The sequence below is a fragment of the Populus nigra genome, chromosome 6 (assembly GCF_951802175.1).
Source record: "Populus nigra chromosome 6, ddPopNigr1.1, whole genome shotgun sequence".
Classification (NCBI taxonomy): domain Eukaryota; kingdom Viridiplantae; phylum Streptophyta; class Magnoliopsida; order Malpighiales; family Salicaceae; genus Populus; species Populus nigra.
The window spans coordinates 6,105,594-6,130,257 of NC_084857.1; the positions used below are offsets into that span (position 1 = coordinate 6,105,594).

Here is a 24,664-nt window from a genome sequence, read left to right on the forward strand (position 1 = left end):
CAGAACAACAAGGACATCGTAATTTATATATGGGGTTGATGAGATCACGAGGAATGTGGCCTTATTGCCTGCCATCTTGAGAGGGCTAGCTCTTGGATGCTTGCTTCTGTTTTTTAATTCAAGATCCTGCCATGGCCTTCTCAGGTTCTTACGTTTCTAAAAGATCCAGTACCATCCATTCTCTTTATTCCTTCGATGGGCGAAGCGTGCTCCCTGTCGTCTTGATATTGATAGAACTCCAAAAGTCTGTTGGCCCCCCCCCCTAAGTACTCTTCGCTTCTTTCCTTTTCTCTTTCTAGACTTTCGAGAGCTTGTCTTTTTATATCTTTATTTTTAAATATTATTAATTACTTTCATATATATTAAATAAAAATATTAGCACTGGAGCAAAATAATATATTTAGAATTAACAGTTAAAAATGTTTTTTTTAGAAATACATTAAAATTATTTTTTTTATTTTTTAAATTTATTTTAAATATTATCACATTAAAATAATTTAAAAATATATATTTTTTTAAATTTAAAAAACCATAATTTAAACCGAATTTCCAAATTCATGCACTTACAAACGGTAACTCGATTATTACTATTTTTGTTTTACAAAACATATAAAACAAGATAGTTGCCTTCCATCTAATCTCCAAGATAAAGAAAATAAGCGAACCTCCTCCCTCCACTTTTCCAGATCTCAACAACATTAATCAAAGTCACCTTCTTGCTTCTGCCTTGCCTTCATTATTACGAACAAAAGATGAAGCTCCCTATCTTCCTCCTCCTCCTCCTCCTCTCCCTCATCACTCAAACTTCCCTCTCCAAAGTCACCATCTCCGTGACTCCAACAACCCTCCAGAAATCCGGTGACACAGTGACCATTTCCTGGTCCAACGTTGATTCACCTTCCAAACTCGACTGGCTCGGGCTCTATTCACCTCCTGACTCACCTCACGACCACTTCATTGGCTACAAGTTCCTTTCTTCCTCTCCTTCATGGCAATCCGGGTCGGGTTCCATTTCCTTGCCCATCACCAACCTCCGCTCCAATTACTCTTTCCGGATCTTCCACTGGACCGAATCCGAAATCAACCCCAAACGCCATGACCATGATCACAACCCCCTCCCTGGGACGGCCCATTTTCTGGCGGAGTCGGATGTTGTCGGGTTCGAGTCGGGTCATGGGCCAGAGCAGATCCATTTGGCATATACGGATGTTGAGGACGAGATGAGGGTGATGTTTGTGGTGGGTGATGGAGAGGAGAGGAGTGTGAAGTGGAGAGAGAGGGACGGGGAGTGGAGTCACGTGAGTGTGGCACGTGTGGTGAGGTACGAAAGGGAGGATATGTGTGATGCTCCGGCAAATGGGAGTATTGGGTGGAGAGATCCGGGTTGGATCCATGATGGGGTAATGAAGGATTTGAAGAAAGGTGTTAGGTATTATTATCAGGTAATCTAATTTTTAATTGATATTTAATCTCTGTTTTTTTCTTTATAATTTTTAATTCAGGCATGAGAAATATCCGTTTTTTTTTGTGTTTTTGCTCATTTCCATTCTTTTAGTCCATAATTTAGCTTGGAAGACTTCAATTTTGTTTTGCTGCACGGTTTAGTGGTTGCTTTTCTGGAGCTACCTTGGTTTTGCAGCATGTTAGAATTTCTTTTTCTATTTTCAAAAAATCACATACATCCATGCCTTTAGGGATGAAAGCTAGATGGAAAAAGGCAAAGTTTTCTGCTGCATGTGCCAGGCTCATGCTTTTCACGAGATTGATAATTGAGTGAAAGATTGATTTTTGGAATTTGGTTGCTTTTCTAATGTGCATTTTCCTCTTCTTCCGCTTGCTATTTAATTGTAGAATGCATTCTACTACGAATATCATTCTTAAAACTACATGTTATTGGCTTGGCAAGTTGTTTCAATCGCACTTCATTTTCCTTGTTTTGCGCCGACTGCCAAACAACATAACGTTTTCAGAAACATTCTGACATCAATTATCAAATCTGGAGTCAATCATAGTTTTCATGGTCATCCACAGTGTAAAATTCTGCTTTCGCTGCCTCTTTTCATATGACCAGCTGCTTTGATCTGTATTCACCTGATTTCTCTATGTCATGTACATGAGTGGATAAATCGGGTAGTATTATCTGCTTCTTACCCAGATGACACGCTTCTAACTTCACTGCAGCAACAACTGTAGTTGATAAATTTCAATTAGCTAGCTTGCCCACCATCTGAGTTGGAAAATCTTGATAACAGGTTGGAAGCGACTCTAAGGGTTGGAGCACAACTAGGAGCTTTGTCTCTCGGAATGGAGACTCGGATGAAACAATAGCCTTCCTGTTTGGGGACATGGGAGCTTCAACACCATATGCTACCTTTATCCGTACACAAGATGAAAGCATATCAACCATGAAGTGGATCCTCCGAGACATAGAAGCTATTGGTGACAAGCATGCTTTTGTTTCTCATATAGGAGATATCAGCTATGCAAGAGGGTACTCATGGTTGTGGGACCATTTTTTTACCCAAGTAGAACCTGTTGCTTCCAAAGTGCCGTACCATGTGTGCATTGGCAATCATGAGTACGATTGGCCCTTACAGCCCTGGAAACCAGATTGGGCCAATGCAGTTTACGGAACTGATGGTGGTGGTGAATGTGGGGTTCCTTACAGCCTAAAATTTAACATGCCAGGGAACTCTTCAGACTCAACTGGGACCCGTGCTCCTGCAACCCGAAACCTTTACTACTCTTTTGACACAGGGGCTGTACATTTTGTGTACATATCAACTGAGACCAATTTTGTTGCTGGGAGCAGCCAATATAACTTTATAAAGCAAGATCTGGAATCAGTTGACCGGAGCAAGACTCCTTTTGTGGTAGTCCAAGGGCACAGACCAATGTATACTACTAGCAATGAAAACGGGGATGCCCCAATGAGGAACAAAATGCTTGAGCACTTGGAACCTTTGTTTACGAAATACAATGTTACCCTTGCACTGTGGGGTCATGTGCATAGATACGAAAGGTTTTGTCCAGTGAATAACTTCATCTGCGGAAGCACTTGGAAGGGATTTCCAGTCCATGCTGTGATTGGCATGGCAGGACAAGACTGGCAGCCCATCTGGGAGCCAAGATCAGACCACCCAAATGATCCAATTTTTCCACAGCCAGCCAGGTCTATGTTCCGTGGGGGGGAGTTCGGGTACACCAAATTGGTTGCCACAAAGGAGAAGCTAACACTTACTTATGTAGGTAACCATGATGGAAAGATGCACGATATGGTTGAGTTTTTGGCATCTGGAGAAGTTCTCAGTGGTGATGATAGCATTAGTGTGGATGCTGGAGCCAGGATTGGGGTGGTTGATTCTACGTTCTCATGGTATGTCAAGGGGGCAAGTGTTCTTGTCCTTGGGGCTTTTGTGGGCTATATTCTTGGCTACGCATCCCATTCCAGGAAGCAAAATGGTAACAAGGCCAGCTGGACTCCTGTGAAAAGTGAGGATATATGAAAGATTACGAGGAAATTATGATGCTGGGCTATACATGCAGGACATGGTTCCTCGTATTTTTGGAGCTTGTGTGCAATGGGTCGTTAAAGTTTCTGGTGCGCTAAAATGAAGCCCTCTCTAATTGTTTTCTGAGAAGATGAAGCCCTCCTACTACTTTGTCTAATAAGGTTTGCTAAAAAACTACCTCATCGTACTTGTATACTGTAAATACTAAATACTAAATCTTTGTTCTGTATTTTGCGAGAATAAAAGCATTAAAAAGGATTGTATGATAGCATACGCTTTTGTAGCAACATGTTTTGATGGAGCAAAAACTAATCTGTTTGTAAAGTCGATTGCGTTGTGTTTATAAATTGCATTCCCTTTTAGGTTAGGTGACACAATGGGCTCTACCGGCCGTGCTTTCTAACACGTATTCTGAATTTCACTGCTAATCGCTACAGAGCTGACAAAATTTCATGGGAAGTTTTGCTGTTCTATTTTCGGGTCAGAAGAAGATCAGTAACCCCATTTCTCCAACCTATGAGTTTGTGAAGTAGATCATATGGATAAATTATATGCCGAAGAAACAAAGAATAGAATTTTTTATTAACAATATCTTGAAAGAGACGCTCTCTTTAAATACAACTGGGATTTCGAGATGTCAAATGAATGCCGTTGCAACAGCTAAAACAGCAGTTATGCTGAAGGTGATACAGGCTGCCCAGTGTTTCACTTCCCAAGCAAATGACGTGTACGTTGATTAGCTCCTTTCACTCGAGAGTTCAGCTCATCCACATCATCACCAAGGTGATCAAGGGCCTTATTTTGCCTGCGTTAGTGACATTGGTTAGATCATCTGGTAGCTTTGCTCACATAAAATTTTGCTTTTCAAGGTTGATAATGAGAAATATTCTTGGAAGAGAAGCAAAAAATGTTGATAATGAACTTGTAATGCCCCAAAACATTTTACTTTTTCAATTACGAGTGACATCAAACTGACCTGTCAAGTTCACTTCCCATATCAACTGCCATGCCTTTTAAATCACCCAAGATGTTGCTTAAATCTGAAAGCGCATCATCTTGCTTTGCCTTCTCTACCTGGTATCAGCACACCCATATATGCATAAATCTCAACATTACACCACACTTTTATTCTCCCAAGTTCTAATCACCTGTGAAGTACACTAACCTCAACTTCCTGCAGGGCATTTGTTGGTTCAGGAGGAGGAGTTGTAATAGCTGAACGTCCTTTAGGAGCTAATCCCAGCTTTTCTCTTTCTCCTTTGCTGTATTGGTTTACTTTGGATGGTTTATCTGTGGCCAGTAAAGCAGATCATAGAAGAACATAATAAGGCAACGATTTTTATAAAATGAAACAAACCAGTGATGATGGAAACCTGCTGTGATCAAAGGTTCTGTTATGTCCCGGGTCTTCTTTGGCTTCCAAGGCTTAGAGAAGATGCCCCCAAGATTGTTTAAGAGCTTCTCTCCCTGACAATAGCAGTATAAAATCATTAGAAGTTATCCCTGACTGTAGTAATATGTCTGTGGAAGGAATCCCGGTAACAAGACCCAAAGGAATCAAAGGGAAAAAAAGGTATTTTTAAAACAATCAAATATGCTCTTCGATGGTAATCTAATACGCTCTTTGATGGTAGTCAGTATGCTCTTCGATGGTAATCCATTATTAGGTAATGTGTATGTTTTGAACGTTCAAGCAAAATAAAAAGTTCCCTTCTCTTGCAACTACATTTTTTTTCCCTGTTGAGGGTTCTCTTGCCAGGCAGACAGTTGAAATAAAATGACATTATCCTTATAGAATTTTAATACTAAGCCTTAGGTACGCAGCATAGCATCATGGTTTGCTTTCTTTCTAAATAAATTCTCACATCTCAGAGAGAAAACAGAGAATTCAACCAAGTTATTGAATCGAACTGATGCCAACATAAATTTTCTCTCATAATAGCATGGACCAAACGCCAAGCATATCTGGTTAGGGGCATAGAAAAAGTGTTGCATTCCAAGACTCTGTTTTTCCTTTCAAGCATATGCTCAATAATTGCATGGAGATTTGTTTGGAAAAATCCTTGGTGGTGTTATCAAATTCAACCGAAACAGATTTATCTTCGTAGAGGCATATAGGACAAGGCCCTGTTGATGATATAAACATACAAATTGCTCAACCTAACATGATGCACTATGGATTGCTATTGCAGTGAGTCAGAGAGCATGAAAATTTGTTGAGTGCTGATCCCTAGGCTGATGGATTTATTTATATTCAAAGAGCAAAATCAGCCAATATGAACCAAGCCTGAACTCTGAAGATAATAAAGACTAGAATTTCAGTATTATCATCATCTTCTCACCATTCTTTTTAAAAGAACAAAAATCGGTTTCCCGCCTCGAGTAATGCGTACGGAAAATGATTTCATAACAACACATTGAGCTTACCTTACTGAGATCCTTATCCATATCAGCAGCCATGTTATGGGTCCTGGTGATTTGTTCACCCTGAGCATGCAGCATATCTAGAGTCCTTGTAGCATCTTGTTTGATGTCCTCAGCAATCCTGAGGCAGTTATTAACATTGTTTGTTGTCTCCTCAGCCTTGTAGGCAGCGTATTTCTCCAGTTCTTGAACGCTTTGGTTTCTAGCCCTCCCTAGTCACGGAAATCATTCTTGTATCTGTCTTTATCATGGAAAGCATTATCGGGAACATTAAGCATGGACTCGGAAGAAGCTAGTTTTCCGAGATGAAGTGTTTGCTTGGCATTGGATTCATCATCTGAATCAAAAGGGTTAGAGGTAGAAGAGGCTGGAGGGTTCACTGAACTTTGCTTGGTAGCTTTATTATTCGCAGGTGATTTCCCAAATCCAAACATTTTGAGTATGAGCAAAGACTGAACACGTCAATTGAAGACTTGCATGGTTGGGAGTGCAAAACCAGGAAAAGAGAACAATAGAGTCTGCGTGAAACTTCAATTCTGGCACCTAAACATAAACAATGCCAATCAGCTGCAATGACAACGAAGATTTTTCTTCCTCTCCATTTTCTTTCCTTAACGAAATAAATGCTTCATGATGCTAACAGGTGATTTTCCAACCATTTTTATTAAATCTCAAGACGAACACAAACATTAGAAAAACCCAGAAATTAATTACTAACACAACTCCAATTGACACAAGTAGATGAGAAAAACGAGAGAGAACCAGAAACTGTAAGCTGCATTTCGGAAGACATTAAAGTTAAACAAACATGAAGGGATCCCAACTGCTCCTTCTGGTTATCTCGGGTCTTGAACAACAGCAAAAAGAAAAGCCAAATTAATGAAACGCACAACGGAATTTGGCCCAGAAGAGTGAAAATTACCGTTCCAACGAATACAAAATAGTAAATTCCTGGTCTTTCCATCTTATCCAGACAATTGAGTCATATTTTCAATAAGAAGATATCACGAAGAAAAGCATAAGAATCAAACAACGAAGGAAAAAGAAATAAAAAAAAATCTTGCTTTGAAGAAATGCAAGATAAATGGAAATTCAAAGCAAAATCACTAGAACTAAAAAAGGGAAAGCAATAAAAGAATGGGTACCTCAGACCCGAATGAAAGAATGAGAGTAGATATTATAATTCTTGGGCGATTGCCAAGAAAGGTTTCACGCAGAAGACCAGAGCCAGAGGATGGGAATCAGAGGGAGGTTTGTTTATTAAACTCCTTCTGATACAAGTAATACAAGGAAGAGAGATAATTTTTAGCAATATTCTCTGTCTATCTGTCTGTGTTTGAAAAAATCAAGCAGATGGGAGGCGCCGCGAAAAACAAGAAAGGCTCTTCTTTCTCCCTCTCTAATCTGAGAAATCTCGTCCCCATGGAAATGGAAGAAGAGTACTTATGTTATATAAGTTCCCCTTACGAATTTTCAGACCGTTGCGATTCCTTTGTCCTCTTTCCCTTCTCTATAATTTAATAAAATAATTGACGTTTTCAGTTTTTAAGGAAAGATTATTTAGCTTATTAGTTTGGATGGGTCAAGGTCCATGTTCGATTCTTCTAGTCAGGCCCAATTATTTTCAAATTTTGTTTCCTACGGGATCAAGCCTAACTGGTTGTTGACTCAAAAAGGGAATATGGGCTCAATTCTTGGTGCTCAACAAGATGGCACCTCAATTGTTTTTGTGTTTTTGTGGCTGTTTTTAAAAATTTTATTTTTTTAAATTAATTTTTTAATATTTTTTATCATTATAATATTAAAAATAATTTTAAAAAAATAAAAAATATATCATTTTAAAATAATTTTAAATTAAAAATTTTAAAAATAACCGGTACTGCAAAATAAAATGCTTTTTTGAACGTATTTGAAAGTGTTATTACGATTGCTTTTTAAAATATTTTTCATTTTAAAACATGTAAATTTTTAAAAATTATTTTTGATATTAATATATTAAAATGTTATGAAAATATTAAAAATATGTTAATTTAAACTGAAAAAATTTTAAAATTTTTAAAAATAGTTTTGAAATCCAATTCCAAACGGAATATTAATCTTGCAAGGAAGACTGAAGACATGCAGACACTAATGTCTTCAGGTACTCCCCTCATAGAATTTGGCCAACAACAACCCTGAAAGGATGGCTATCCTTCTTCTCTGAAGCAGAGCAAAAATATCTTATTAAAAAAAGACTTCCAGTTCTGGAAATTTGGAACCAGCAGATACACTATCATCAAACTAGCGGGGAGTTATTTCCTAGTAGTAATTAACGAGTGACGGAAAACGACAATCAATAATATTTCCCTCGTTTTGAACATGGAGTCATGCTACTGGCGGCACCAAAACAAAACGAAGATAAGAAGACAAAACGCTACTCTCTCTTTCACTCATTTTCTGTTCAATCTATCAAACCAAGAGCAGAGAGCAAAAACAATTAATGGCTACTTTACCATTCTCTGCAGCTCAATCGAGTTCAGTTTCGGGCTTCAACTACAGAGCCAATCATTCCAATCTTTTCTTTGTTAGAACCCCACGATTTTTCAATCGTTTAAAAAGAAGAAACTTGTCCGTCAAGAACATTACTAGTGACCAAAGGCAAGAATTGAAAGATCCCTCAGTCAATGGAGAAGGTTCTTGTTGTACTACTAATAATTTCTTCCCTTTCTAGTCTCTTTTGCAGTTTGGCGTTCTCTCGTTCAATAGCGTGTACTGGTATTTTTCATGTGTTTTTGTGTGTTTACAGCTTCTTTAGAGACCCTCGAACCTGATTCTGCATCTATTGCAGCTAGTATTCAATACCATGCAGAATTCACACCATTATTCTCTCCAGAACATTTTGATCTTCCCAAGGCGTTTGTGGCAACTGCAGAAAGCGTTCGCGATTCGCTAATTATAAATTGGAATGCCACATATAAGTACTACGAGAAGATGAATGTAAAGCAGGCTTATTACCTGTCTATGGAGTATCTACAGGTTCAGTACTATCGGTTTTCTGGTGGCTACAACTACTAAAAACCAATCCTACTGTGCTAGTTCGGTTAGTTCTTGCTGATGATTTGTTATGTACTGTGTTTTTTTATGTCGCAGGGCAGAGCATTGCTAAATGCCATCGGGAACTTGGAGCTTTCAGGAGCTTACGCTGATGCTTTGAAAAGGTTGGGCCACGAGTTAGAGGACGTAGCTGGACAGGTAAGATGTTTTTATGATAAGTTTTGTTCAATCATCATGGCTGATCGCTCCCGTTTTTTTGGGTTACAAAGGAGATGTTCGAATCACTCCTTTATGCCTCGTCTCCTGATTTATGAGTGCAATCCAAATGATTTGCTTATAGGTATTGGTAAATTGGATTTTCTTAACTCAAAATAGCGTTGCCTAATGGTGCATCCAAATCCCAACAGTCTGACTTTCTTTCTGTAAAATGACTGGCTTCGAAACAGTTTTTACATGGAATGAATTAAGTATTTACTAAATCTTATGCTATTGTATCGGGATTCGGAACACACACTCATTGATAACTTTGCCGAGCTTTATATGTTTTTCTCTATCAGGCATCCCTATAAACATAGCAACATTGTGTATAAGCATTCTTAAATCTTTCTGTTAAATTTACGAATGTCAGGAACCAGATGCTGCACTGGGGAATGGGGGCTTAGGGCGGCTTGCTTCCTGCTTTCTGGATTCGTTAGCAACACTGAATTATCCTGCTTGGGGCTATGGACTCAGGTACAAATATGGCTTGTTCAAACAGCTCATCACAAAAGATGGGCAGGAGGAAGTTGCAGAAAATTGGCTTGAGGTATTCATTTGAGTTTAGTATTGTTCAAACAGCTCATCATTTTTTTTTGTATAGCCCCCTAAATCTCGTTTGAAGGTTTATTGACATAAATTTCAAAGCTGATTGCTTTTATGCATAATGCATAATTTATATGTTCCTCTATTTGTTTAATAATTGAAGCATCTCTTGGCAGATGGGCAATCCATGGGAAATTGTAAGAAATGATGTCTCCTATTCTGTTAAATTCTATGGAGAAGTTATTTCCAAGCCTGATGGAAGTAAAGAATGGATTGGAGGAGAAAACATCACAGCTGTTGCGTATGATGTCCCAATTCCTGGATATAAAACTAAAACCACAATAAACCTTAGATTGTGGTCCACTAAAGTTGCACCGAATGAATTTGATTTACGTGCTTATAATGCTGGCGATCATGCCAAGGCGTGTGCAGCTATAAAGAATGCCGAAAAGGTCTGTGAAGTAACAATCATATAGCAGTTAATTTCATGAATCTGTTTATGATCAACAAACTAAGACACTGAAATTTTAAGATCCGCTTGGGCACTATATGGCAAATTATATGTGAAAGTGTGTGTCTGTCCAGATCTGTTGAGAGCACCTCGGTACATGTTTATAGGGATTAGAAACGGTTTATTAGAATTTCTAATACCAAAGCTGATGGTTCCATTTGATGATTTGTTGTGATCAGATTTGCTACATATTATACCCTGGAGATGAATCAATTGAGGGCAAGATTCTACGGTTGAAGCAACAATATACACTATGCTCTGCATCTCTCCAAGATATCATTGCTCACTTTGAAAGGAGATCAGGGAAGCCTGTAAATTGGGAAAATTTTCCAGATAAGGTTGCAGTGCAAATGAATGACACTCATCCAACACTTTGCATCCCGGAGCTGATAAGAATTTTGATAGATTTGAAGGGTTTGAGCTGGAAGGAATCATGGGATATTACTCAGAGGTACTTCTCTACATGGGCTTTTGCACTTCTGTGGCAACCAGTGGGGCAGTAATTAAACTATGCTTGTTCCACAGCGTATGAATGTGTCTGCTGCACATCTGCTTGCATTTGAATTAATTTATAGTTGATCCATACAAAGATCACCGTTCCAGTATAATAATTTTGTTACACATCGATTGGCTATATGTTGGCTTCTAGTTGTGGTTGCTAATAACCCCCAGGATTCTGTGATTTATGCAGAACTGTTGCATACACAAATCACACAGTTTTGCCTGAGGCTCTGGAGAAATGGAGCTTAGACCTTTTGCAGAAACTTCTGCCACGACATGTTGAGATCATTAGGATGATTGATGAAGAGGTAAGATTAAAGAGGTGGGATGATTTTTACAGACATCAATTATTTAGACTTTTTCCTCTTCAATTCTGTTGTCACTTGTCATCTATTCCTTCTGTAATCCAGCTGATTCATACCATAATTGCGGAGTATGGCACAGAGGATCTCGACTTGTTACAGCATAAGCTAAAGCAAATGAGAATTCTTGATAATATTGAGTTGCCTGACTCAGTTCTAGAATTTTTAGTTAAACAAGAAGAAAGTTCTGCTGTTGACTCCATTAAGGAAGTTAAAGGCTCAGATAAAGAAACTGAATCTGCTGCTGAAGAACAGGACACTGATGCGAAAGATATGGTGACATTTGACCCAGATCCAAATCTGCCAAAGATGGTCCGCATGGCTAATCTATGTGTTGTCAGCGGGTCTGCTGTAAATGGAGTTGTTGAGATTCACAGTGAAATAGTAAAAAATGAAGTATTTAATGAGTTCTATAAGGCAAGTAAATTAGTATTCTGTTCTGCTTCTCATATCACTTTCTGATCATGAAATTGCATGAATATTCTCGAGGATAAAAGTAAATAATGAGATCTTGTATTTCTTCAGGACTACTGTGCATTGAATTTTCTTCAGGATTAAAGTAATTTCAGTATCCATTACTTTTTGGCAGTTGTGGCCTGAGAAATTTCAGAATAAAACAAATGGGGTGACACCAAGAAGATGGATTCGTTTTTGCAATCCAGATCTCAGTAAAATCATAACCAAGTGGACTGGAACAGATGATTGGGTCTTAAACACTGAGAAACTATCGACACTTGCAAAGGTAAATTGTTATTTGTTACATTACAACCTACTGGTTGCCCTGTGCTCAACTTAGATCTCTGGTGACATTTCAATTGTAACTTCACTTGAAATGTTTTCTGACGCCCATATTTTGATGTGCCACTCTTGCATGTGTGCGAGTCTTTCCTTTTACATTTCAGGACAACAGTGAATTTGACCTCATCAGCTTCATACATATTAGATTTTGACAGATAAATGCAAGTTTTTCGCAGTTTTCTGATAATGAGGACCTCCAATCTGAGTGGAGGGAAGCCAAAAAAAGAAACAAGATCAAGGTTGCGGACTTCCTTAAAGAAAAGACTGGATATATTGTCAATGCTGACGCAATGTTTGATGTACAGGTTATTTCCTGCCTACCCTTACCTTGATCTGTTTCTGTTTTATCTGATCATACAACTCTATAGAAGTCATTTCGGTCTTTAGTCCTGGTGCTTGATATCTGATTTCTGGTACTAAAAAGCTCCGAGTAAAACATTGACACTTTAAATTGAATAGGTGGCGCTGATGATGATCAATGGCAACAATCATTTCTTGAATTGCACTGGTCTCACTTTTGTTGATACAAGTGATGTTGAGCAAAAAATAAAATACATCTTAAAGGATAACTTCTTCGTCTTTATTTTATTTACAAATGAAAAGTATCTCGAGTCTATAAGTAATATAATAATTCTAATTCTCAGGTAAAGCGCATCCACGAATACAAGCGGCAGTTACTGAATATAATGGGAATTGTATATCGCTATAAGAAAATGAAAGAAATGAGTCCTGAGGAAAGAAAGGCGACGTATGTTCCTAGGGTATGTATATTTGGAGGCAAAGCATTTGCTACATACGTCCAAGCCAAGAGGATTGTGAAATTTATCACAGATGTGGGAACTACTGTTAATCATGATGCAGACATAGGCGACCTTTTGAAGGTATAGCTTGGCTAAGTGATCATCAATACTCATCAATTATGTCCAAATGCTGATGTCTGAAAATCGTGAGCTTCTTCTCATATTTGCGTTCTTGTTTGTCACCCTTATTTCAGGTTGTCTTTGTACCTGATTACAATGTCAGTGTGGCAGAGGTACTGATTCCAGGAAGCGAGCTTTCGCAGCACATCAGGTATTCATGTTACTTCAGAATTACAGGGTTTCCTTTCTTTTCTTCCTTACAATTCAGATGAATAAGATGTGTTCAATATCCTTGACACCTTCTACCACAAATCTGACAAAAGAAGCATGTGAATTACTGCAAAAACTGCCACCCAAATTACATCAAGATTGCTAATTATTCTTGGTAGTTCTGCAGGATGTTGGTTCCATTATTAATTCAAGATTTTAGTTATTGATTCAACTGTATCTTATTATTTGATTGCTCAGCACGGCTGGAATGGAGGCCAGTGGAACCAGCAATATGAAGTTTGCAATGAATGGCTGCATTCTTATTGGCACCTTAGATGGAGCTAATGTTGAAATAAGGCAAGAGGTCGGCGAAGATAATTTTTTCCTCTTTGGTGCAGAGGCACACGAAATTGCAGGCCTAAGAAAGGAAAGGGCTGAGGGAAAAGTAGGCCTGCTGTACAAGACTACACTCTTTTTTTTACTTTCCCAAACATTCTCATCTGATTTCCATAACTTCTCCTGACATTTGACCAAAACTCCGCTACCAACTCCCTGTTTTAAAGTAAACTGAGGTAAAAAGAAAGAAAGTGAGTCTATCATTATCCAAGTCACTTTATCTATCTCATCTTGTTTGCAGTTTATCCCTGATCCAAGGTTCGAAGAAGTAAAGGCGTTTGTCAGAAATGGTGTTTTTGGCCATTACAACTATGAAGAACTCATGGGATCCTTGGAAGGAAATGAAGGTTATGGCCGAGCTGATTATTTCCTTGTTGGCAAGGATTTCCCTAGTTATGTAGAGTGCCAGGAGAAGGTTGATGAGGCATATAAAGATCAGAAAGTAAGTAGCATTTGCTAGACACGCACATATTGCAGACATAGCATACAACTTTTCTTGTCCCTTCATATGCTGCACTGATAGATCAGTGTTCAAATAATTTTTTTGATAGTTAGTTTATAAAATAAAGGCATAGAAATCTGAAGAGTGAAATCTATATGACTAATCATCTTTGAACTTCAATGAAACATACATATACAATGTCCATGAATATCCTGCATGTATGTGCTCCCTTGCAAATTCAACCCTGTAAAATGTGGCTGGAGGTAATTTGTTCCACAGGTAAAATCATTTTTACATTTATGCCTAAAGTTTATATTTATAGATGTATGGAATTATTATATATAGAAGCATGCCTAGTGGATTGATTACAGTGCAAGATGTGTGCTGATAAACTCAATGATAACTGGGGCAGAGATGGACAAAAATGTCGATTTTGAATACAGCTGGCTCATACAAGTTCAGCAGTGACAGAACGATTCACGAATATGCAAGAGATATATGGAGGATCCAACCTGTTCTATTGCCTTGAATTGATTATATCTGCAGGGCGGGGGGTGCGAACTATATTGGTGTAAACCCCACATTTGATGTACTGTTATTACATACGATTCATGAATATGCGAGAGACATATGTATGGGAGGACGATGGAGTTTTTGGGGTTTGGTATGCCTCCTTCATTAATTTGTTGCCTTTCTAGAAACGTAGGGAAGAAGAGATACAAATGAAGCAAGTGCTTTTAGAAAAAGAAGCAGGCAGCAATCCCAGATATGATGCTTGTTTCCAGAATTGTACTCTAGCATCTGCCATTATTGGAGACGCTAGTAATGATTGTAAGGTTGAAGGTGATGGTATTATCGTAAATAAATCAAGTCATTCTTGTTAGTTTTAGGGTGACGTGTGATTTTGGAATTAAATGTAATAATGTCATGCCAATAGTACCACTCTCCGACACATAGGTTATTTCCGCGCCTGGCTGTGGCACGTAACAAAATTATCTTGAAGGTGAAAAATTAATATTTAAATTATATACTCTCTTTTTTTGACATTGTAGAAACAAGGATGCTATAAAATATTTTAATCTAATTTATTATTTATATAAACTGTTAATTGTTTTGTTAATCACCTTGTTAAAAGGTTTAATAGTAACTTTTTTTATTTAACCGATGTAAAGAACTTATGGTTAAATGATAGTAATTAAGACTATTACTTATTTTTCTCATACTTAGAGTTAGTTAACCAAATTATTTCCTATGTATGTTTTTGATAACAAAATGAACCTATATAATTTATGTGCTTGTTTGGGATATTGCATTTCAAAATGTTTTTTTATTTATAAAAATATTAAAATAATATTTTTAAAATTTATTTTTCACATTATATGAAACCAGTTTAATTAGTTGGTATTACAGATCTCACCGAATTGATCAGTGCAACAATTCAGTTAGTGTAACTAGTTTTCTTTACACAAACAAAAATATGTGTACAAATACTAAAATAATTTTTTAAAAATAATTTTTTTCTATTTTTTTCTTATGGAGGCATTTTCTACAATGGCTTTAAGGCATTACAAGGAGCATAATAGCAAAAATATGTGTACAAATACACCGAATTGGGTGTTAACTATTTTTTTCTTTATTTCTTTTTTAGTGAATTTGACTAATCTAATTTGATGATTAATTATTTAATAAACAAATACTAAAAGACATGGTGAAAATATTGTTTACCACACGCGACTCAACACGGAAACACAAATCATTGTAGTTGCCACATGTATCCTTTTTTTTCCATTCATGTTTTTTTTTTAATTACGCCATTTTAAGATCAATTTGATGGCCAATTTAAACAAATTTATTGAAGAATTCAAAGATGGAGGATTAAGGTGAAAAAAATTGAGGAAATGGGTGGCAATTCAAAATTACCATTGAAGGCAAAAGGTCTATTCAAAAAATTAATCTACAAACACCCAACCTCGCATATTTTTTTAGAGCCCTAAAATTAATCTCAGATAGAAAACAGCTGTAATCTACTCGGTGCTCTATATTGCATCATAGGCAATATTTTTGGAATAATTTCTGCCTTCATAACTCACTGTCTGTTTTGCATTATATTAATCACTTGTGCTTTTCTAATTATAATTTACATGACATTCACCACGGGTGTCCTGCATGTTTATTTTTGAATTTTAAAAGCGCTCATAAATTATATTTTTAATAATTATTTTGATATGCCATGTAAATAATAAAATTTTAAAAATAAAAAATAATATTTTAATATATTTTCAAAAAAAAAAAACTGTTTTAAAACATTTGCTCCGATATAAAACAGGCTGGTAGTTGCGCGGGCCGGGGACAATATGTCCTCAACCGTTTGATTTGATAAATCATTCAATTTCCGTGATTATATATATATATATATATATATATATATATATATATATATAGAGAGAGAGAGAGAGAGAGAGAGAGAGAGAGAGAGAGAGAGAGAGAGAGAGAGAGAAGGAGGAGAGAGAGAGGGGTCACATGGATCCGGAACTCGAACTTTATGCACATTAACTGGGAGTGCCATTAGAGAAGAAGAGGTGGAGACCGGAGCTGAGAGTGCAAATTCTTTGCTGTCTAATTCCAATCTCTTCACGGACGGGCATTGCAGATAATGCCATGGTCTTCGGATCTACAGAACAACAAGGACATCGTAATTTATATATGGGGTTGATGAGATCACGAGGAATGTGGCCTTATTGCCTGCCATCTTGAGAGGGCTAGCTCTTGGATGCTTGCTTCTGTTTTTTAATTCAAGATCCTGCCATGGCCTTCTCAGGTTCTTACGTTTCTAAAAGATCCAGTACCATCCATTCTCTTTATTCCTTCGATGGGCGAAGCGTGCTCCCTGTCGTCTTGATATTGATAGAACTCCAAAAGTCTGTTGGCCCCCCCCCAGTACTCTTCGCTTCTTTCCTTTTCTCTTTCTAGACTTTCGAGAGCTTGTCTTTTTATATCTTTATTTTTAAATATTATTAATTACTTTTATATATATTAAATAAAAATATTAGCACTGGAGCAAAATAATATATTTAGAATTAACAGTTAAAAATGTTTTTTTTAGAAATACATTAAAATTATTTTTTTTATTTTTTAAATTTATTTTAAATATTATCACATTAAAATAATTTAAAAATATATATTTTTTTAAATTTAAAAAACCATAATTTAAACCGAATTTCCAAATTCATGCACTTACAAACGGTAACTCGATTATTACTATTTTTGTTTTACAAAACATATAAAACAAGATAGTTGCCTTCCATCTAATCTCCAAGATAAAGAAAATAAGCGAACCTCCTCCCTCCACTTTTCCAGATCTCAACAACATTAATCAAAGTCACCTTCTTGCTTCTGCCTTGCCTTCATTATTACGAACAAAAGATGAAGCTCCCTATCTTCCTCCTCCTCCTCCTCCTCTCCCTCATCACTCAAACTTCCCTCTCCAAAGTCACCATCTCCGTGACTCCAACAACCCTCCAGAAATCCGGTGACACAGTGACCATTTCCTGGTCCAACGTTGATTCACCTTCCAAACTCGACTGGCTCGGGCTCTATTCACCTCCTGACTCACCTCACGACCACTTCATTGGCTACAAGTTCCTTTCTTCCTCTCCTTCATGGCAATCCGGGTCGGGTTCCATTTCCTTGCCCATCACCAACCTCCGCTCCAATTACTCTTTCCGGATCTTCCACTGGACCGAATCCGAAATCAACCCCAAACGCCATGACCATGATCACAACCCCCTCCCTGGGACGGCCCATTTTCTGGCGGAGTCGGATGTTGTCGGGTTCGAGTCGGGTCATGGGCCAGAGCAGATCCATTTGGCATATACGGATGTTGAGGACGAGATGAGGGTGATGTTTGTGGTGGGTGATGGAGAGGAGAGGAGTGTGAAGTGGGGAGAGAGGGACGGGGAGTGGAGTCACGTGAGTGTGGCACGTGTGGTGAGGTACGAAAGGGAGGATATGTGTGATGCTCCGGCAAATGGGAGTATTGGGTGGAGAGATCCGGGTTGGATCCATGATGGGGTAATGAAGGATTTGAAGAAAGGTGTTAGGTATTATTATCAGGTAATCTAATTTTTAATTGATATTTAATCTCTGTTTTTTTCTTTATAATTTTTAATTCAGGCATGAGAAATATCCGTTTTTTTTTGTGTTTTTGCTCATTTCCATTCTTTTAGTCCATAATTTAGCTTGGAAGACTTCAATTTTGTTTTGCTGCACGGTTTAGTGGTTGCTTTTCTGGAGCTACCTTGGTTTTGCAGCATGTTAGAATTTCTTTTTCTATTTTCAAAAAATCACATACATCCATGCCTTTAGGGATGAAAGCTAGATGGAAAAAGGCAAAGTTTTCTGCTGCATGTGCCAGGCTCATGCTTTTCACGAGATTGATAATTGAGTGAAAGATTGATTTTTGGAATTTGGTTGCTTTTCTAATGTGCATTTTCCTCTTCTTCCGCTTGCTATTTAATTGTAGAATGCATTCTACTACGAATATCATTCTTAAAACTACATGTTATTGGCTTGGCAAGTTGTTTCAATCGCACTTCATTTTCCTTGTTTTGCGCCGACTGCCAAACAACATAACGTTTTCAGAAACATTCTGACATCAATTATCAAATCTGGAGTCAATCATAGTTTTCATGGTCATCCACAGTGTAAAATTCTGCTTTCGCTGCCTCTTTTCATATGACCAGCTGCTTTGATCTGTATTCACCTGATTTCTCTATGTCATGTACATGAGTGGATAAATCGGGTAGTATTATCTGCTTCTTACCCAGATGACACGCTTCTAACTTCACTGCAGCAACAACTGTAGTTGATAAATTTCAATTAGCTAGCTTGCCCACCATCTGAGTTGGAAAATCTTGATAACAGGTTGGAAGCGACTCTAAGGGTTGGAGCACAACTAGGAGCTTTGTCTCTCGGAATGGAGACTCGGATGAAACAATAGCCTTCCTGTTTGGGGACATGGGAGCTTCAACACCATATGCTACCTTTATCCGTACACAAGATGAAAGCATATCAACCATGAAGTGGATCCTCCGAGACATAGAAGCTATTGGTGACAAGCATGCTTTTGTTTCTCATATAGGAGATATCAGCTATGCAAGAGGGTACTCATGGTTGTGGGACCATTTTTTTACCCAAGTAGAACCTGTTGCTTCCAAAGTGCCGTACCATGTGTGCATTGGCAATCATGAGTACGATTGGCCCTTACAGCCCTGGAAACCAGATTGGGCCAATGCAGTTTACGGAACTGATGGTGGTGGTGAATGTGGGGTTCCTTACAGCCTAAAATTTAACATGCCAGGGAACTCTTCAGACTCAACTGGGACCCGTGCTCCTGCAACCCGAAACCTTTACTACTCTTTTGACACAGGGGCTGTACATTTTGTGTACATATCAACTGAGACCAATTTTGTTGCTGGGAGCAGCCAATATAACTTTATAAAGCAAGATCTGGAATCAGTTGACCGGAGCAAGACTCCTTTTGTGGTAGTCCAAGGGCACAGACCAATGTATACTACTAGCAATGAAAACGGGGATGCCCCAATGAGGAACAAAATGCTTGAGCACTTGGAACCTTTGTTTACGAAATACAATGTTACCCTTGCACTGTGGGGTCATGTGCATAGATACGAAAGGTTTTGTCCAGTGAATAACTTCATCTGCGGAAGCACTTGGAAGGGATTTCCAGTCCATGCTGTGATTGGCATGGCAGGACAAGACTGGCAGCCCATCTGGGAGCCAAGATCAGACCACCCAAATGATCCAATTTTTCCACAGCCAGCCAGGTCTATGTTCCGTGGGGGGGAGTTCGGGTACACCAAATTGGTTGCCACAAAGGAGAAGCTAACACTTACTTATGTAGGTAACCATGATGGAAAGATGCACGATATGGTTGAGTTTTTGGCATCTGGAGAAGTTCTCAGTGGTGATGATAGCATTAGTGTGGATGCTGGAGCCAGGATTGGGGTGGTTGATTCTACGTTCTCATGGTATGTCAAGGGGGCAAGTGTTCTTGTCCTTGGGGCTTTTGTGGGCTATATTCTTGGCTACGCATCCCATTCCAGGAAGCAAAATGGTAACAAGGCCAGCTGGACTCCTGTGAAAAGTGAGGATATATGAAAGATTACGAGGAAATTATGATGCTGGGCTATACATGCAGGACATGGTTCCTCGTATTTTTGGAGCTTGTGTGCAATGGGTCGTTAAAGTTTCTGGTGCGCTAAAATGAAGCCCTCTCTAATTGTTTTCTGAGAAGATGAAGCCCTCCTACTACTTTGTCTAATAAGGTTTGCTAAAAAACTACCTCATCGTACTTGTATACTGTAAATACTAAATACTAAATCTTTGTTCTGTATTTTGCGAGAATAAAAGCATTAAAAAGGATTGTATGATAGCATACGCTTTTGTAGCAACATGTTTTGATGGAGCAAAAACTAATCTGTTTGTAAAGTCGATTGCGTTGTGTTTATAAATTGCATTCCCTTTTAGGTTAGGTGACACAATGGGCTCTACCGGCCGTGCTTTCTAACACGTATTCTGAATTTCACTGCTAATCGCTACAGAGCTGACAAAATTTCATGGGAAGTTTTGCTGTTCTATTTTCGGGTCAGAAGAAGATCAGTAACCCCATTTCTCCAACCTATGAGTTTGTGAAGTAGATCATATGGATAAATTATATGCCGAAGAAACAAAGAATAGAATTTTTTATTAACAATATCTTGAAAGAGACGCTCTCTTTAAATACAACTGGGATTTCGAGATGTCAAATGAATGCCGTTGCAACAGCTAAAACAGCAGTTATGCTGAAGGTGATACAGGCTGCCCAGTGTTTCACTTCCCAAGCAAATGACGTGTACGTTGATTAGCTCCTTTCACTCGAGAGTTCAGCTCATCCACATCATCACCAAGGTGATCAAGGGCCTTATTTTGCCTGCGTTAGTGACATTGGTTAGATCATCTGGTAGCTTTGCTCACATAAAATTTTGCTTTTCAAGGTTGATAATGAGAAATATTCTTGGAAGAGAAGCAAAAAATGTTGATAATGAACTTGTAATGCCCCAAAACATTTTACTTTTTCAATTACGAGTGACATCAAACTGACCTGTCAAGTTCACTTCCCATATCAACTGCCATGCCTTTTAAATCACCCAAGATGTTGCTTAAATCTGAAAGCGCATCATCTTGCTTTGCCTTCTCTACCTGGTATCAGCACACCCATATATGCATAAATCTCAACATTACACCACACTTTTATTCTCCCAAGTTCTAATCACCTGTGAAGTACACTAACCTCAACTTCCTGCAGGGCATTTGTTGGTTCAGGAGGAGGAGTTGTAATAGCTGAACGTCCTTTAGGAGCTAATCCCAGCTTTTCTCTTTCTCCTTTGCTGTATTGGTTTACTTTGGATGGTTTATCTGTGGCCAGTAAAGCAGATCATAGAAGAACATAATAAGGCAACGATTTTTATAAAATGAAACAAACCAGTGATGATGGAAACCTGCTGTGATCAAAGGTTCTGTTATGTCCCGGGTCTTCTTTGGCTTCCAAGGCTTAGAGAAGATGCCCCCAAGATTGTTTAAGAGCTTCTCTCCCTGACAATAGCAGTATAAAATCATTAGAAGTTATCCCTGACTGTAGTAATATGTCTGTGGAAGGAATCCCGGTAACAAGACCCAAAGGAATCAAAGGGAAAAAAAGGTATTTTTAAAACAATCAAATATGCTCTTCGATGGTAATCTAATACGCTCTTTGATGGTAGTCAGTATGCTCTTCGATGGTAATCCATTATTAGGTAATGTGTATGTTTTGAACGTTCAAGCAAAATAAAAAGTTCCCTTCTCTTGCAACTACATTTTTTTTCCCTGTTGAGGGTTCTCTTGCCAGGCAGACAGTTGAAATAAAATGACATTATCCTTATAGAATTTTAATACTAAGCCTTAGGTACGCAGCATAGCATCATGGTTTGCTTTCTTTCTAAATAAATTCTCACATCTCAGAGAGAAAACAGAGAATTCAACCAAGTTATTGAATCGAACTGATGCCAACATAAATTTTCTCTCATAATAGCATGGACCAAACGCCAAGCATATCTGGTTAGGGGCATAGAAAAAGTGTTGCATTCCAAGACTCTGTTTTTCCTTTCAAGCATATGCTCAATAATTGCATGGAGATTTGTTTGGAAAAATCCTTGGTGGTGTTATCAAATTCAACCGAAACAGATTTATCTTCGTAGAGGCATATAGGACAAGGCCCTGTTGATGATATAAACATACAAATTGCTCAACCTAACATGATGCACTATGGATTGCTATTGCAGTGAGTCAGAGAGCATGAAAATTTGTTGAGTGCTGATCCCTAGGCTGATGGATTTATTTATATTCAAAGAGCAAAATCAGCCAATATGAACCAAGCCTGAACTCTGAAGATAATAAAGACTAGAATTTCAGTATTATCATCATCTTCTCACCATTCTTTTTAAAAGAACAAAAATCGGTTTCCCGCCTCGAGTAATGCGTACGGAAAATGATTTCATAACAACACATTGAGCTTACCTTACTGAGATCCTTATCCATATCAGCAGCCATGTTATGGGTCCTGGTGATTTGTTCACCCTGAGCATGCAGCATATCTAGAGTCCTTGTAGCATCTTGTTTGATGTCCTCAGCAATCCTGAGGCAGTTATTAACATTGTTTGTTGTCTCCTCAGCCTTGTAGGCAGCGTATTTCTCCAGTTCTTGAACGCTTTGGTTTCTAGCCCTCCCTAGTCACGGAAATCATTCTTGTATCTGTCTTTATCATGGAAAGCATTATCGGGAACATTAAGCATGGACTCGGAAGAAGCTAGTTTTCCGAGATGAAGTGTTTGCTTGGCATTGGATTCATCATCTGAATCAAAAGGGTTAGAGGTAGAAGAGGCTGGAGGGTTCACTGAACTTTGCTTGGTAGCTTTATTATTCGCAGGTGATTTCCCAAATCCAAACATTTTGAGTATGAGCAAAGACTGAACACGTCAATTGAAGACTTGCATGGTTGGGAGTGCAAAACCAGGAAAAGAGAACAATAGAGTCTGCGTGAAACTTCAATTCTGGCACCTAAACATAAACAATGCCAATCAGCTGCAATGACAACGAAGATTTTTCTTCCTCTCCATTTTCTTTCCTTAACGAAATAAATGCTTCATGATGCTAACAGGTGATTTTCCAACCATTTTTATTAAATCTCAAGACGAACACAAACATTAGAAAAACCCAGAAATTAATTACTAACACAACTCCAATTGACACAAGTAGATGAGAAAAACGAGAGAGAACCAGAAACTGTAAGCTGCATTTCGGAAGACATTAAAGTTAAACAAACATGAAGGGATCCCAACTGCTCCTTCTGGTTATCTCGGGTCTTGAACAACAGCAAAAAGAAAAGCCAAATTAATGAAACGCACAACGGAATTTGGCCCAGAAGAGTGAAAATTACCGTTCCAACGAATACAAAATAGTAAATTCCTGGTCTTTCCATCTTATCCAGACAATTGAGTCATATTTTCAATAAGAAGATATCACGAAGAAAAGCATAAGAATCAAACAACGAAGGAAAAAGAAATAAAAAAAAATCTTGCTTTGAAGAAATGCAAGATAAATGGAAATTCAAAGCAAAATCACTAGAACTAAAAAAGGGAAAGCAATAAAAGAATGGGTACCTCAGACCCGAATGAAAGAATGAGAGTAGATATTATAATTCTTGGGCGATTGCCAAGAAAGGTTTCACGCAGAAGACCAGAGCCAGAGGATGGGAATCAGAGGGAGGTTTGTTTATTAAACTCCTTCTGATACAAGTAATACAAGGAAGAGAGATAATTTTTAGCAATATTCTCTGTCTATCTGTCTGTGTTTGAAAAAATCAAGCAGATGGGAGGCGCCGCGAAAAACAAGAAAGGCTCTTCTTTCTCCCTCTCTAATCTGAGAAATCTCGTCCCCATGGAAATGGAAGAAGAGTACTTATGTTATATAAGTTCCCCTTACGAATTTTCAGACCGTTGCGATTCCTTTGTCCTCTTTCCCTTCTCTATAATTTAATAAAATAATTGACGTTTTCAGTTTTTAAGGAAAGATTATTTAGCTTATTAGTTTGGATGGGTCAAGGTCCATGTTCGATTCTTCTAGTCAGGCCCAATTATTTTCAAATTTTGTTTCCTACGGGATCAAGCCTAACTGGTTGTTGACTCAAAAAGGGAATATGGGCTCAATTCTTGGTGCTCAACAAGATGGCACCTCAATTGTTTTTGTGTTTTTGTGGCTGTTTTTAAAAATTTTATTTTTTTAAATTAATTTTTTAATATTTTTTATCATTATAATATTAAAAATAATTTTAAAAAAATAAAAAATATATCATTTTAAAATAATTTTAAATTAAAAATTTTAAAAATAACCGGTACTGCAAAATAAAATGCTTTTTTGAACGTATTTGAAAGTGTTATTACGATTGTTTTTTAAAATATTTTTCATTTTAAAACATGTAAATTTTTAAAAATTATTTTTGATATTAATATATTAAAATGTTATGAAAATATTAAAAATATGTTAATTTAAACTGAAAAAATTTTAAAATTTTTAAAAATAGTTTTGAAATCCAATTCCAAACGGAATATTAATCTTGCAAGGAAGACTGAAGACATGCAGACACTAATGTCTTCAGGTACTCCCCTCATAGAATTTGGCCAACAACAACCCTGAAAGGATGGCTATCCTTCTTCTCTGAAGCA

General features: G+C 37.7%; 3 protein-coding genes and 2 pseudogenes across 3 annotated transcripts; 3 read left to right on the plus strand and 2 right to left on the minus strand.

Annotated features, from left to right (window-relative positions):
* The first annotated feature begins 629 nt into the window (after positions 1–629).
* LOC133695779 (probable inactive purple acid phosphatase 2) lies at positions 630–3,836 on the plus strand. Its single transcript, XM_062117722.1, has 2 exons — positions 630–1,442; positions 2,253–3,836. The coding sequence occupies exons 1-2, from the start codon at positions 753–755 to the stop codon at positions 3,504–3,506; spliced, it is 1,944 nt and encodes a 647-aa protein (XP_061973706.1). The 5' UTR covers positions 630–752; the 3' UTR covers positions 3,507–3,836.
* On the minus strand, positions 2,247–7,433 carry LOC133695781 (putative SNAP25 homologous protein SNAP30; annotated as a pseudogene).
* A 982-nt stretch (positions 7,434–8,415) lies between these two features.
* On the plus strand, positions 8,416–14,379 carry LOC133696632 (alpha-1,4 glucan phosphorylase L-2 isozyme, chloroplastic/amyloplastic-like). Its single transcript, XM_062118869.1, has 15 exons — positions 8,416–8,608; positions 8,722–8,951; positions 9,066–9,167; positions 9,598–9,774; positions 9,947–10,222; positions 10,461–10,732; positions 10,973–11,090; positions 11,193–11,561; positions 11,734–11,886; positions 12,119–12,247; positions 12,587–12,823; positions 12,937–13,013; positions 13,271–13,457; positions 13,650–13,850; positions 14,263–14,379. Exons 1-15 carry the CDS (start codon positions 8,416–8,418, stop codon positions 14,377–14,379), a joined length of 2,838 nt encoding a protein of 945 aa, XP_061974853.1.
* A 2,771-nt stretch (positions 14,380–17,150) lies between these two features.
* Positions 17,151–20,357, plus strand: LOC133698061 (probable inactive purple acid phosphatase 2). The gene is made up of 2 exons (XM_062120938.1): positions 17,151–17,963; positions 18,774–20,357. The coding sequence occupies exons 1-2, from the start codon at positions 17,274–17,276 to the stop codon at positions 20,025–20,027; spliced, it is 1,944 nt and encodes a 647-aa protein (XP_061976922.1). The 5' UTR covers positions 17,151–17,273; the 3' UTR covers positions 20,028–20,357.
* On the minus strand, positions 18,768–23,954 carry LOC133698062 (putative SNAP25 homologous protein SNAP30; annotated as a pseudogene).
* Positions 23,955–24,664: the final 710 nt, after the last annotated feature.